This window comes from Candoia aspera, chromosome 1 (assembly GCF_035149785.1).
Source record: "Candoia aspera isolate rCanAsp1 chromosome 1, rCanAsp1.hap2, whole genome shotgun sequence".
Classification (NCBI taxonomy): Eukaryota; Metazoa; Chordata; class Lepidosauria; order Squamata; family Boidae; genus Candoia; species Candoia aspera.
The window spans coordinates 129246211-129259506 of record NC_086153.1 but is presented as its reverse complement, the minus strand read 5'-3'; the positions used below and the strand labels follow the sequence as shown (position 1 = coordinate 129259506).

The 13296-nt window shown below is 36.6% G+C and overlaps 1 protein-coding gene across 3 annotated transcripts in view; it reads right to left on the bottom strand.

Annotated features, from left to right (window-relative positions):
* Positions 1 to 13296, bottom strand: part of HMGCLL1 (3-hydroxy-3-methylglutaryl-CoA lyase like 1) — a 59520-nt gene that overhangs the window by 28497 nt on the left and 17727 nt on the right. For all 3 annotated transcript variants that reach the window (XM_063313513.1, XM_063313504.1, XM_063313523.1), the window contains exons 4-5: positions 10101 to 10196; positions 8639 to 8787 (exon numbers count right to left, since the gene is read on the bottom strand). In XM_063313513.1, coding sequence (XP_063169583.1) covers positions 8639 to 8787; positions 10101 to 10196 — 245 coding nt within the window. The remainder of the gene's footprint in view (positions 1 to 8638; positions 8788 to 10100; positions 10197 to 13296) is intronic.

The following is a 13296-nucleotide window of genomic DNA, read 5'->3' as shown; positions in this document are numbered from 1 at the left end:
GAAGAGTTTATTAATTTGAGGCATCTGCCATTCACAAAGGGATAAAATGGAAGAAACCAGATAGAAGTGATCTTTCTTCCAGTGATGGATGATAAACAACAAAGGCCCTCAGTATACTGTAGATATTGTTACGGTATATAAGGCATAATTTTTCTTGTAATAACCAAAATCTGTGCTGTCTTTATGTTAAATACCAGAAAGCAGTCCCATTACCAAATTTTGAAAACTACAAGGATACCTTGTAGTATCTAATCATGGAAAGGACAGGAAAGGTTATCTACTGTTCTCTGAGTTTGGTTAATCTTGGATGTAGATTGGTATCAGTACCTAGAATGCCAGGGTCCATCAGTGGAACTTTGGTCATCCATCTTTTACACATATACGCACACACAAAAAGTAATTAGAAACAGCCATGTTCACAAACTGGAGGGCTCCCTTGTTCAGAATCAGATTAAAAATAACAATCCTTTAAGAAATAAAAACAAGATCCTCGAGGCTGCATATCAATAGTTAATTGTTGTCTTTGGTGAGTTGTATTACACTTTATTTTTACTGATTTTGCAGCCCTCCTTTCTCTCGGAATTAGCATGAAAGGGAGATAGCAAGAATTATAAAAATAAACCCAGAAATACAACTGTTTGAACACAAACAGATTAACTAAAATATGATTAAAACAGTTAAATAAATAAATTATATAAACCATATTTAAAGATGGATGGATGGATGGATGATCCCTTTGTAGGGCAATGCTTTCTATGTGATAGACATCTGAAGCCTAAGATAGTTGCCAAAGCAAAAGCCAACTTAGCAGATAAATCAATGGAAATTCCTGAAGGACACTGCTCATAATTATACATTATTATAATGCATATAATTATATAAATTAGTGTGCCTAATCAATGTCTGCTTTTGTTCAGCATTTCAGTGATACATTTTTCTCCATTTTTGTTGATATCAGCTACAGGAAAGCTGGGAAGTGAAGGGCTGAGAGTGGTTCCAGCTGTACACCCTCTTCATCTCCCCCATGACATCCCTGCAGAAAACCCCAATATCTTAGAGGTCTTCTGAAGAACATAGATGACAGGCTTCTCAGCCCATGCCCCACCCCAGTGAATACATTATAATGGAAAGGAAAAGGGACTTCCTGCCCACAGACTCACAAGCAATACTAATTCAGCCCATCAACATCACCCAGCTGAGAACTAATCCAATAGCCTTCCAAACTGAAGCTGAGGGCTTCAAAATCCTTTTAAAATCACATCAGCACCCCACACATTGACAATGTTCTTGTGTGTATTATAAGGTTCCATTAACACTCAATAGGAAATCTGCCTTCCTTTACTAAATCAGAAATGAATAGCAATATCAAGGACTAATGCACATCCCATCTTGCTTAACATCTTGCTAACATCTGTCTTAGCCATGTCTGTTTTGCCTTCCACAAAAATAAAGAAGTGATGAAACTAGATGCAGCTCCTTTTGATAAATCAATTCACTTAAGCTCACTTCTCCATCCTCCAGTTAAAAACATGTATATAAGCCAAACTTAGGCATTAATGGGCAAATATATAGCACTCTTCTGTACTGTATTTTAAAATGTTGGATGCCTCAATGGGAAGAGAGATAAAAATCACTGCTTCTTCTCATCTGAAATAACTGAAAACCATGGATGGTTTTTTTTTTCAGGGCCCTCCACCTGGAAAACTCCTGGGAATTGAAATTATAATTTATTATGGATGTTGGTCTTCAGAAGGAACGTTTATGAAGTATAGCTGTAATTTACCACTATCAGCTTCCAATAAAATGAAAATAAAATCAAGTAGAAACAGAGTCTTACACAGAAGTCAGGCTCTTGCATGAATCTGATGGTTACAAAGCCATATACACGCACAGCTGCTAGCACATCCAAATGCAGAGAGACCCCTGAGAATCTGGTCTGAGACGCAGATGCTGCTGTTTCCTGTTTATTATTATATTGCATGTTTGAATATAATTTACACTGTTCATTGCAGAAACATTTATTTTCATTGGAAGTTCATGTTTGAAGAACAGACATGCATCCTAAAGCGAATTCTTAACATGGCTGTTGATATTTCCTTCGCAAATGTCATATTATAAAGCCACCAAATAATTACTGCCAGAACACTAGGAGATAAGGGGATTGTGTAATAATAGCCGAAAAATGTTTCCTAATTAAAGCAAAGCTTTAAAAACGAATAGGACTTTGGATAGTTTCAACTGTATTTCAAAATTGCTCATTGCAGAGTACTGTACTAGATGACGCAATATATACTTGTAGTAGCATTTTCTAATTTATTCAACAAATTCCCATAATATAGGAGTGTTTAAATCAAAGGTAAAATACATCTATCTTTGCCAATCTCAATCTCATTCCCAATATTTTAAAAAATACAAAAATAATTGTAGGCCTATTTTCTATGTGGATGGGAAAAATAGTTTTTACATCATGTATACCAAGCAGAGAAAATGTAGAAGCAGGGAAAGACTTTGTATTTCTAGGTGCGAAGATTACTGCAGATGCTGACTGCAGTCAGGAAATCAGAAGACGCTTAATCCTTGGGAGAAGAGCAATGACAAATCTCGATAAAATAGTTAAGAGCAGAGACATCACACTGACAACAAAGGTCTGCATAGTTAAAGCAATGGTGTTCCCCGTAGTAACATATGGCTGCGAGAGCTGGACCATAAGGAAGACTGAGAGAAGGAAGATCGATGCTTTGGAACTGTGGTGCTGGAGGAAAATTCTGAGAGTGCCTTGGACTGCAAGAAGATCAAACCAGTCCATCCTCCAGGAAATAAAGCCAGACTGCTCACTTGAGGGAATGATATTAAAGGCAAAACTGAAATACTTTGGCCACATAATGAGAAGACAGGACACCCTGGAGAAGATGCTGATGCTAGGGAGAGTGGAAGGCAAAAGGAAGAGGGGCCGACCAAGGGCAAGATGGATGGATGATATTCTAGAGGTGATGGACTCGTCCCTGGGGGAGCTGGGGGTGTTGATGACCGACAGGAAGCTCTGGCATGGGCTGGTCCATGAAGTCATGAAGAGTCAGAAGCGACTAAACAAATAAACAACAACATACCAAGAGAAAGGTATGTTAAATGTTTCTTAAATCCCATAACTGATGTCAAGCTTCAATGAACATGGACAAGATTATGGCCATTTAGAACAATTTACTTAATATGCAAAACACCATTGGTGAAAGAATACAAATAATTTTCATTTCCTTTAAGCAGATACGACACTTTATATTTTCATTAGATCAGATTCTTTTGCTGCCATATTGAACTCTAGAAATGAGGCAAAACATTTAATTTTCCTGTATGGAATTAAAGTCAATCGCTTGGGTCAACCACAAGTGGACTGCTCTTTTACTTACAAGTAGGGACACATTTGTGCCATCACAATTTGCTTACTTGGGATTTTTTGTTTGTTGTTTATTAAAGGTAAAAGTTAAAAGTTAGTGTCAAGTTGTAGACTGGTGTTAAAGGTGAGTCCTAGATCTGAAAACTGAAGCTGATATGTTCTGGCAATTTGTGAACTCCAGACGTTCTTAAAATTAAGACACAGAAAACCACTATGTAAAGGTCACAGTTTCTCAAAATATTAATTACGAGTATCTCATAACAGTAGACCCTGGGGTCAATTATTGAACTTAATGAATAGAGATTCAAGACAGAGAGTTATCAAACCAGTTAAATTTTGCTGCACACTAGTAGAAGATGTAGTGTTGGCTGCAATCTTGGATATCTTAAAAGAGTGGTCAAATTAATTTATGAAGAATAAAGTTACTGATGTTTTATATCACCTCAGATAATGGAGATAAATCACATCTTAACAGTCTCAATGAAAATAACAGGAAGATTCTATTCTGTTCATGATCTGCTTGTGGATTTCCCATAGGTATCTGTTTAGCTCCCACGGGAACATGTTAGATTGAATAGGACCTGGGTCTGACCTAACATTATTCATATGCAAGGAGCTATGGAAAGTCTCTTATTAGTCTTATAAAGCAAAATTCAAAAAATAAGCATTGTGTTTACAATCCTTACTCCATTTTCATCTCACGGTACTTGCGGGTCAGATCATACATAGAGACAGCATGACTTGCCAAGACCACCCGGTCAGTTTTTTGGCTAGCAGGCAATTAAAGTTGTCTAAATGTGACATGTTATCCACCTGCTCTACTGCCCCTAGTTTAATTACAATATATTTACTTAAGCTTTTTTTCATGGATTACATTCACATTTCCTAATTATCGTTATCAGGAGAATGTCTGTGATTATACATACTCTTCTTCTGGGAAAGCTCTTGTGAATCTTTGAATTAATTTAAAAGATAATAATTCTCTGTGCAGTCTGCATTACCAGATTACCCAGAAGATTTTAGTACAATTGAATATACAAAATACATTAACAATATTTAGATGACTGGATTTTTTTTAGCAAATTTCTTTGGACTGTGGTCTTACAGGATGTTCTAAAGTGGTAGGAAAAGTCCTGCTGGATTGAGTGCCATTAGGGGTTTCTTTTATCAGTACAGGAACAGCCTCCATTCATGGTTGACCTCAGCAGCTGGTATCCAAATGCACAGCCCCTGAAAAATCATTCCGTGAACAAAGCACTTTCTAGATCCTTTGCTTAAAACAGTTGCCTACAGTCCTGGAATGGCTGTGTAGAAGGCCTTGTTGGAAAAGAACTTTGCATATACAGAAACAGGTTTTTTTAAACATTGTATTATAAGGTACAAGTAATACATTATATTATTTGGGTACAGTGGAATTTACAGTATTAACAAGATTATTAACACCATGATGATTTAGGTAAGTTAAACGTTTAAAGATAAGGGGGAAAGGTTTGTATCAATATTAACTGTGGTTTCTTAAATGCTAATAAACATAAGGTTGCTTTAAATTATACATCTAGAGATGAGTGTAGCATTGATAAACTTGTCTGATAATATGTCCTCTTTTGTTTCTGTACCATAAACATCTGTAAAGTCCATTAGCTAGGCCAGCTCCTTCAAGTACTGACTTTCTACTATTCAGGAATTTTATCCACTCTGTTATCCATGACAGGCAACTTGCTTTATGATACAATTTAAAATTTGGAAGAGTAAGACCACCTCTGTCTTTTGAATCTTGTAAAACTTTGCACTTAACTCTAGGTCTTTTCCCAGTCCATATAAATCTGCTGACAATTTCTTGCCATTTTGTATGGTTTTCTCTGAGATTGTAATTGGCACCATTTGGATCAAATACTTTATCTTGCGTGATACGTTCATTTTAATAATTGCAATTGTTCCTAGCCAGGATGGCTTTAGATACCTCCACCTTTCAGAATCTCTTTTGATTTCTTGCTATAATTTAGCATAGGTATTTTTATATATTTCTTGATTGTTGCCTACCAAATGCAAACCAAGATATTTCACTTAGTGGGCTGACAGCCAGATTCTTCCTGCAAAAGATTGTATTTTCCTTGTGCTAGATATCTTGTAATTATTTTTGTTTTTTAGACATTTAGTATCCAGAGAATTCTCCAAAGCTATGAATTTTCATTAACCGTTTTATTGTTCTTTGTGGTTCTGTGATGGTTAATACTACATTATCTGCATAATATTTAAGCTTATATTCCTCGCCACGGATTTTGAGATCTGATAGTTTTTCCCTTTGGATCTTTTCTGCCAATATTTCTAGAGCAATGATGAATAAGGAAGAAAGTAGACAACCTTACCTTGTACCTTTACTGATTTAAAAAGCTGCAGAGAGCACTCCATTGGCCATAATCTTTGCCTTTTGAATTGATATTTGCTTTTAACCCAAGCTGGGAACTCTTCTCCAGGATTCATTTTATTTAGTACAGCCAGCAGGAACCAGAGAAAATCCATATTTGAAGCAGTGTAACTTCTTTGCAGGCTTGCCCATAAATGAACTCTTCTAGTGATCATGATGGATAATGAACAACGAACTATATGATGAATACTTAGCTTACTTAGCTTAATGAAGTACTTACAGTCCATATGAATGCACAGGTGCATGGAAATGCAACAGCATGCCAGGATGGACTAAAATAATGATGTGCCAAAGATCAGCAGAAGATCGAAGTACGATTGATGCATAAAAATACCAAGAGTCAGGACATGAACTTCATGATCAAGTACTGCCTAAGAACAGCTAAATACCTCTCCAAATTGTCTTTTAAAATTATAACAGTATTCCATAAGATTGATGAAAACCAGCTAATCAGAGTCCAAAATGTTTAGGTTATCAAATAAGTGACAAAGAGAAACTGTCTGTGTGTAAGCTAGATGTGTGTGGTGTACATATAGTGTGTAAGTGCATGAATGCAGTGTGTAGTGGCTTCTCTATTTTATAGTTCATTTGCTGCCTGCTGCTTCTCTCACTTTCTTTTCCACACTGCAGCATCCTTTTGAATCAAGGAGCTAAAAAACATCCTTTGGTAACTATCTGCTTGCTAATTAAGACAACCTTTCTGTTTGCATTAGTTGCAAAAATCATGTGCACTTTGAATTAGTTGTGCTGGAACTGAGAACTGCATTAAAAGGACAACTGTATTCAAACCCTGATTAAACAAACCTATGCAACCATACTATTGCCTTCTGTTGGTGATTGCCACAGGTCCTGACAGGGGATAAAATACGTTCTCTATATTTTCCCCTCCCAAGAGCCCTCCCAAGGTCTTCTGGGTAGGCACGTTCATGCATAGAAGACATTTGCACCAGAAAGTCTTCAAAGCTGCCATGTTGAGCCTTCAAGTGGTTGTGGTATCCTTGCAAATCCAGATGGGATTTTGTTTCTGAACAAAATACTTCAGAATGATTTGCACAGCCATCTAAGGCTTAGCTTCACTGTACCTTGCAGCAGCAATTCAAAACATTAATAATTACAGCTTGTTCAGAAGAACCACTTCTTTTCTCATTCTGAGTCTTCAGCTAATTAATTTCATTTACTGGACTGGATATATAAATATGGAGATCATATGTATGAATAATCAATAAAGATATTTAGGTTGCATACTTTTTAAAAAAATAGTAAGCATTTGACATTTTTCAGTAAGCAGTTGTTATTAAGTCCGCTGATAACGTATAGATTTTGCCTGACCCTGGACCAATGCTGGTCCAGCTGTAGCAATGTAACTTAAGAAGCCTCTCTAAAGATTTCAAGGAGATTTTTCCACTACATTTACCCATTGCTGTTGATGTATTCTTGCAATATAGATTCCAGATTGCCAGGAAAAACAGAATATAAAAGCTCTTAACAGGATTTCTGAAAGTTCACCGGAAAGGTCCAATCCTGCTAGATCACCTACAATTATACCAGAGTTGATGGTATCAAAAGCCACTAAGTAGCCTAGAAAAACTGTCAGGTCCCCACTTCCACATCTAGTTATTAGATTCCAGCTTAGGTCATCCATCAATGTGTTCAAAATAGTCTCATGACCATATCCCAGCCAAAAACCTGACAGAAATTTATCCAGAGAAGCAGTTGCATCCAAATCCTCTGGGCCCACAACTTTCTTGAGCCTTTACCCAGGAATGAAATATGTGAGACTGCCCTGTAGTTACAAGGATCTTCCAGGTCAGGGAGGGCTTTTCCAAGAAGGGCCTTACAACTGCCAGCAGGAACATAATCCCCTCTCAAGAATGCATTGATCACTACCTCAACCCTGGAGCCCAGTCCCATCTAGGCCAAATTAATCATCCAAGAAGGACAATGTTTTGGGTGAGATAGTGGTGGTCCTCATCTCTACATACACTACCTGCTAAAAATCCATGTGAACAGGACAAGCAGTTGTTAAAGTAATCTCTCTGTCCTGCCGCAACACTGAAGTCCAAATTAAGACAAATCGCACCAGCTTTTTCTGCAAATAATTATTAAAATTAATGTATTATAAGTTCACAGCAAGTCTCTGTCCCTGCTGTAACATCTGGACAGAGACAATGCTACATAGTACAGAAATGCCTCGTTAGTCTGTTCTTTGCAGGTACAATGCAGGCAAAAAGTGAACACTCATTGTTGCATTCACTGTCAAGGAAAGGATTTCAAATGGGAGTTAAGTTGAACTGCATTCTATATTTGAGTCAACCCATCCTGAGAGTTCCACCACATGAGCTCCAGTTCACTACCAATCAGCTTACTTGCTGCAAATTTACCAAAAGACTTTGCTGGGAAGGAAGAAATGGTTGGAGATATCCAGATCTTTGGTGGATTCCAGAAATGGATCATAAGAAAATGTTGGATTTACATTGAAAAACTGCACAAGAGAAGATATGCATGGACATGATGTACAAATTGGAGTTAACGAGTACTGCTGTACTGCTCTTACGTAAGTACTGCTGTACCCCACTTATATAAAGGGGATAACTAGGTAATTAATCAGTCTGAAGTGAAACACCTATTGAGAGAATAGAGTACTGTAACTAAGACTGCAATCTTAAAATCACCCTTATATAGGATAAGTCCAACCGAATACACTAGGATTCACTTCTGAGTAAACACCCAAAGACCGTGCTGCAAATTAGTAATCTATTTCTTTAGTCAGTGTGAAAATATAGCAAAGAAATGATCAAATTAATAAAATTAATAATGATTACCCTCGCACTGGAATGTCCATATTTCTTGCAGATTTAACTACAGCCTCAAAGCTTTCCAGACTTTTTTCTATAGTGCAATTGATATTTATTTTACTGAAAGTCTCAGATGCTGCACCAAACACTGATACTTCTGTTGCTCCGGCAGCTATCTGCAAAAACAAACAGAACAGGAAAAAAAAAACATAATTTTTCTTAAGTAAATAGGAACTATATAACTGTATATAGTTATATATACTGTATACATTATTTTTAACAGTTCCTTACGGTCTGCAGCACAAGTAACCAAAAAGTAGTCTAGCCGTAATTAATCAAATTTACATGCAATCATTCCAAGAGAAAATTTCCAGTTAAGTATCTTAAGATCTAGATAGTCATTACTACATAGCAGAAGGAACTGCTGCTAACTCAGGTCCTCTCAATGGTGTCCAGTATCAGACCCCACTTACTGGAGCAAGGATTCAAGACCAAAGTAGAAGAGATGAGGCATGACGTTACTCTATTGTTTCCTAATCTTTGCTTCAGTTCATTGGCTTTTATTCTGAAAGGGAAGTGGAGATATTCAGTGAACTGAAATTCATTCACAAACTTGGCTAAGACAGAGTAATGCAATTTCTGTCAGTTGGAGGTCACCAAGCTTTGTGTGGTGTGTCAACAGGGGGTTGGTGTCAGGGACTTTAAGAGGTAAAATAGGGATCCTTACAATCAGCACCCATTTTACCCCTTAAGACCCACCCACCCCCAGAAAAAAAGGGATGGAATGGCTCCACCCATTCTTGAGCTAAAAAATGAATGACAGCAGACTGCATATTGACACTCTCAAGATAACCCATTATGTAGTTTGTTTGGTTTTGACTCAATAGCTTGAATGAATAGCTACTGCAGTTTATAAACCATGCTGTAGTTTATGATAGAGGTAAGAGGGGACTAGAGCTTATTATAATTATTAGGTCCAGCCATGGGAATATCATCCTCTTGACTCATCGGCAGGCAGGTGATGAGGTGTAGATTCTACTGTGAAGTTATTTCCTTGGCAATTAGTACATGTGCTGTCTTCACACCACAGTAAGCAGAACATATGGATAAGCCCTAAATTTGGCATAAGTCGTACATTTCAAGGAGTCTAAATCCTGATTAACGTATTTTGGATTTAACTTCAAGAATAGAAGCTTTCTGGGATTTGGTATTTCTAACTATACAATTCTCTGAATGCTTTGGAAGGATTTATTTTTTTCTAATCTGTGTCAAAATTAATGTTCTTTTTATATTTAGCATAGCTAAAAACACTAGTTTATTTGTTAACTGTTATCCTGACTTTATCCTGGGTCTCAAAGAAGGTGACTGACCCAAATTCTCCTAGTAAGCTTCTGTGGCTGAAGATAGACTAAATTTGTATCTCCCCAGTCTGGAGCGTTCTATATCTTAAGCATCATGTTATCTTCATTCTGTATATACATATACATACAGCAGAATGGAAACCTTGAAGATTAGGAGTAAGGACTGGATAACGGACTCCAGGATATCGTCTTATTCCTTTCATTACTTCTGTGTGATCTGCCATCTTAAAAAAAAATTAATTTCATTTCACAATGTCATATTATAATAACTAATGCCTATCTCATGGTATTAATAAAGGTACACAAATAACACAACACACATATACAAACCAGATAAGCAAGATAAAACTGAAAATGTATGCCAGGTTCAACTTTCCAGAAAGTAACACAGAACTAAAAGTGATCCTTACATAAACAGTTTTTTGAATCTTCCTCTGTGTAAGGGATTTGCCCCTACAATTCTCTGAGCACAAAAGTAAAAGCATATTTGGAGAAAATAGCATATTTAATTATCTCTTCTTTTTTCATTTGAAAATCATTAAATGTGAACCAGAAATATGATACATACAACATAAGTTTCTCACTTCTGTCAGCAATTAATACATAGGTGCAAGAAAGCTAACTGATGCTTTATGATGAAATTGAACTCGCCCTGGCTATCAATAGTCAGAAATTATCTCTTACTTCCAATTCTACTACTTAAAAATGATCCAGAAACCTTTGTATAATTTATGTAAAAGTAAGCAGGCAGGTAGGTAGAGAGGCTCACAGACCAATGCACATCCTATTGACACACTAGTGAAAAAAATGTAACTGATTGTGGATTCCACAAGTCCATACAATATACAGTATACCTTAATTTATTTCATAGTCTAGAAACTATGTTATGATATTTAAAATCATAATGTGACTCTCACACTATTTTTCCACAAAGGTAAACACTTTTGTTTTAAGGAGTGGCATATAGATTTTTCATATAAATACACATATACCCAGAAGACCTACTCAGTATATAAGATTACAGGTAGTCCTCACTTAGCGCCCACAATTGGGACCAGCAACTACATTGCTAAGCACCATGGTCGCTACATGAAACATCATGTGACTGAGACAGGATTACGACTGCACATCCCTTTTGGTTGTTAAGTGACTCACTGCAGTCGTTAAGCAAAACATCACATGACCATGACTTACAATTTTACTTCCACCTTATCTATTAACTCTGTTTGTTGCAAGCAGTTGTAAAGCACACAAATGGCGATCACATGACCATGGGATACTGCAAGTTCGTAAATGCATGCTGTTTGCAAAGCACCTGAATTGTGATCATGTGACAGTGGGACACTGCAACAGTTGTAAATGCAAGGATTGGTCGTAAAGCTATTTTTTTAAAACTTGTAACTTTGAACGGTCGTTAAATGAGGCAGTAAGCAAGGACTACCTGTATATAAAAGGGAGTCAGTATAACTATCATTTGTTCTTGTTATCTCTCTACTGCATGGTTGTTACATACTGGTAGGTGTAGGGGTATCTCTTTCAGTACGATACAATTTTCAAGTAACTTTGTTGAAAAGATGTTGAAAGGAGATTTGGGAAGGGCAGGCTTGAGTCCCCATTCAGCGTGAAGCTGCTTGGGTGCCCTTGGACTTACTCTCAGCCCAAATAAATCACCAGATTTTTGCTGTGAAGGTAAAAGGAAGTGAGACTCTTATGTTTACCATCTTAAGGTTCCAAAGGAAAGACAAGCTATTTGTGCAATCATAACAAACCTTTAATCCCTTAATTAAATGAAGAATGTCCTTCATACCACCTAGAATAAGGCAGATCTTTAAAATGAAATATACTCTACTTAATGAAATGCTAAAGCAATGTGACATATGTGCTTTTGAATATTGTGAGATACCTGAAAATACAGTTAAAAGGCTAAATAGAAAATGCAATTCAAGCACCATGAAACTTAATAGTTTAAATAAATTTTATACAAGAATTTTTTCTCCCTGATATTTTTTCTTGGAAGTAGAGTCTTATTTTAACATGCACATTAATGTTTCTGCAATCAATGTACAAAATGCAATAGGATACTTAAACCATATGCGTTCCAGTGGCACCCGTTTATCATTCCTGGCAATTTCAATTATAGGTGTGGGATCCTGTTTTACATGGCACATTGCTACTGCAGAACTTTTACTTATTCTGGCTCTCTTTAACTAAAAAAAAAATCACTGCCAAAGAAAACATTTGTAAAGAAATGGTAAAAATTCAAAAATACCTTTAAGAAAGAAAAAATGGAAAAGTAACTGGCTATAGTTTTATGATTTAAGACAAGACAATGCTAAGGGGACAGAGTCAAGATCATGCTTCATCTGCAAGTAACATGGCCTTAGTATCAAGCTGTTATATAATACATTCAGCATTGAAATGGAAATAAAAAGGGATTGTTTTCCACCCCTCGTATATGACCAACTTAGGCCAAATTTGCTGCTCACAGAGCCTCACAGGGGAAAAAAAAAGAAATTAAGAACACATTTTTAAAAAGTAAGGGAATGAAAAGAGTAGCTTATGGTTGCCTTGGATATTTATGGTTATCACCCCAAGAAGCTTTTTTTTAGGAGAGATGAGTGTGAAACCAATATGGTTGACCTATGCTAAGTTACTAACCTTTGTTGAAGGAGAACCTAAGATAAAAACAAGAGAAGAATTGGAAATGGAGGGTTATACTTGTCACTGGTTTACTCATGCACAATTGACAGAATGATTTAATTTGGATAAGATTTTTGATTTTGTGAATGGAAAAACCCAGTTCAAAGTAGATTTACGTACTAATGATGAGCATGTTATTGCTAAGATGTATACATTACTATTGCAAATGAATTTGGACAGATAATAATATAAATTATAATTGCAAATGAACAGAGATAAAACTCAACGAACAGAACCATTTATGTCACTGAATCATAGTTTTAGACCATTGAGTCCAAACCTGTTCAGTGCAGAAATCCAAGAAAAGGAATCCAGGCCAAAGGCTGTTTGTTTGGACATATCAAATGAAGGGGGGGGCATCACCCTTCTTGATAAACGGCTTCACCGTCCAACCATTCTTACTGGTATCAAGCTTTTCTCTGACATGCAGTCAGAATCTCTCTCTTCCATTTTAGAATGAGATTTCACCCTATTTTTATTACGGAAGCTGCAGGAGGGAGGGAGTGATCTGCTTTGTGAATTCAGGCTGCCAGTAGCAGTTAACTTTTCATCAAGTCATTTTCCCAATGAAATTCATGTCTCATTTCTGAGGCTGCTATTCGCCTTCTAGATGGGAAAATCCCA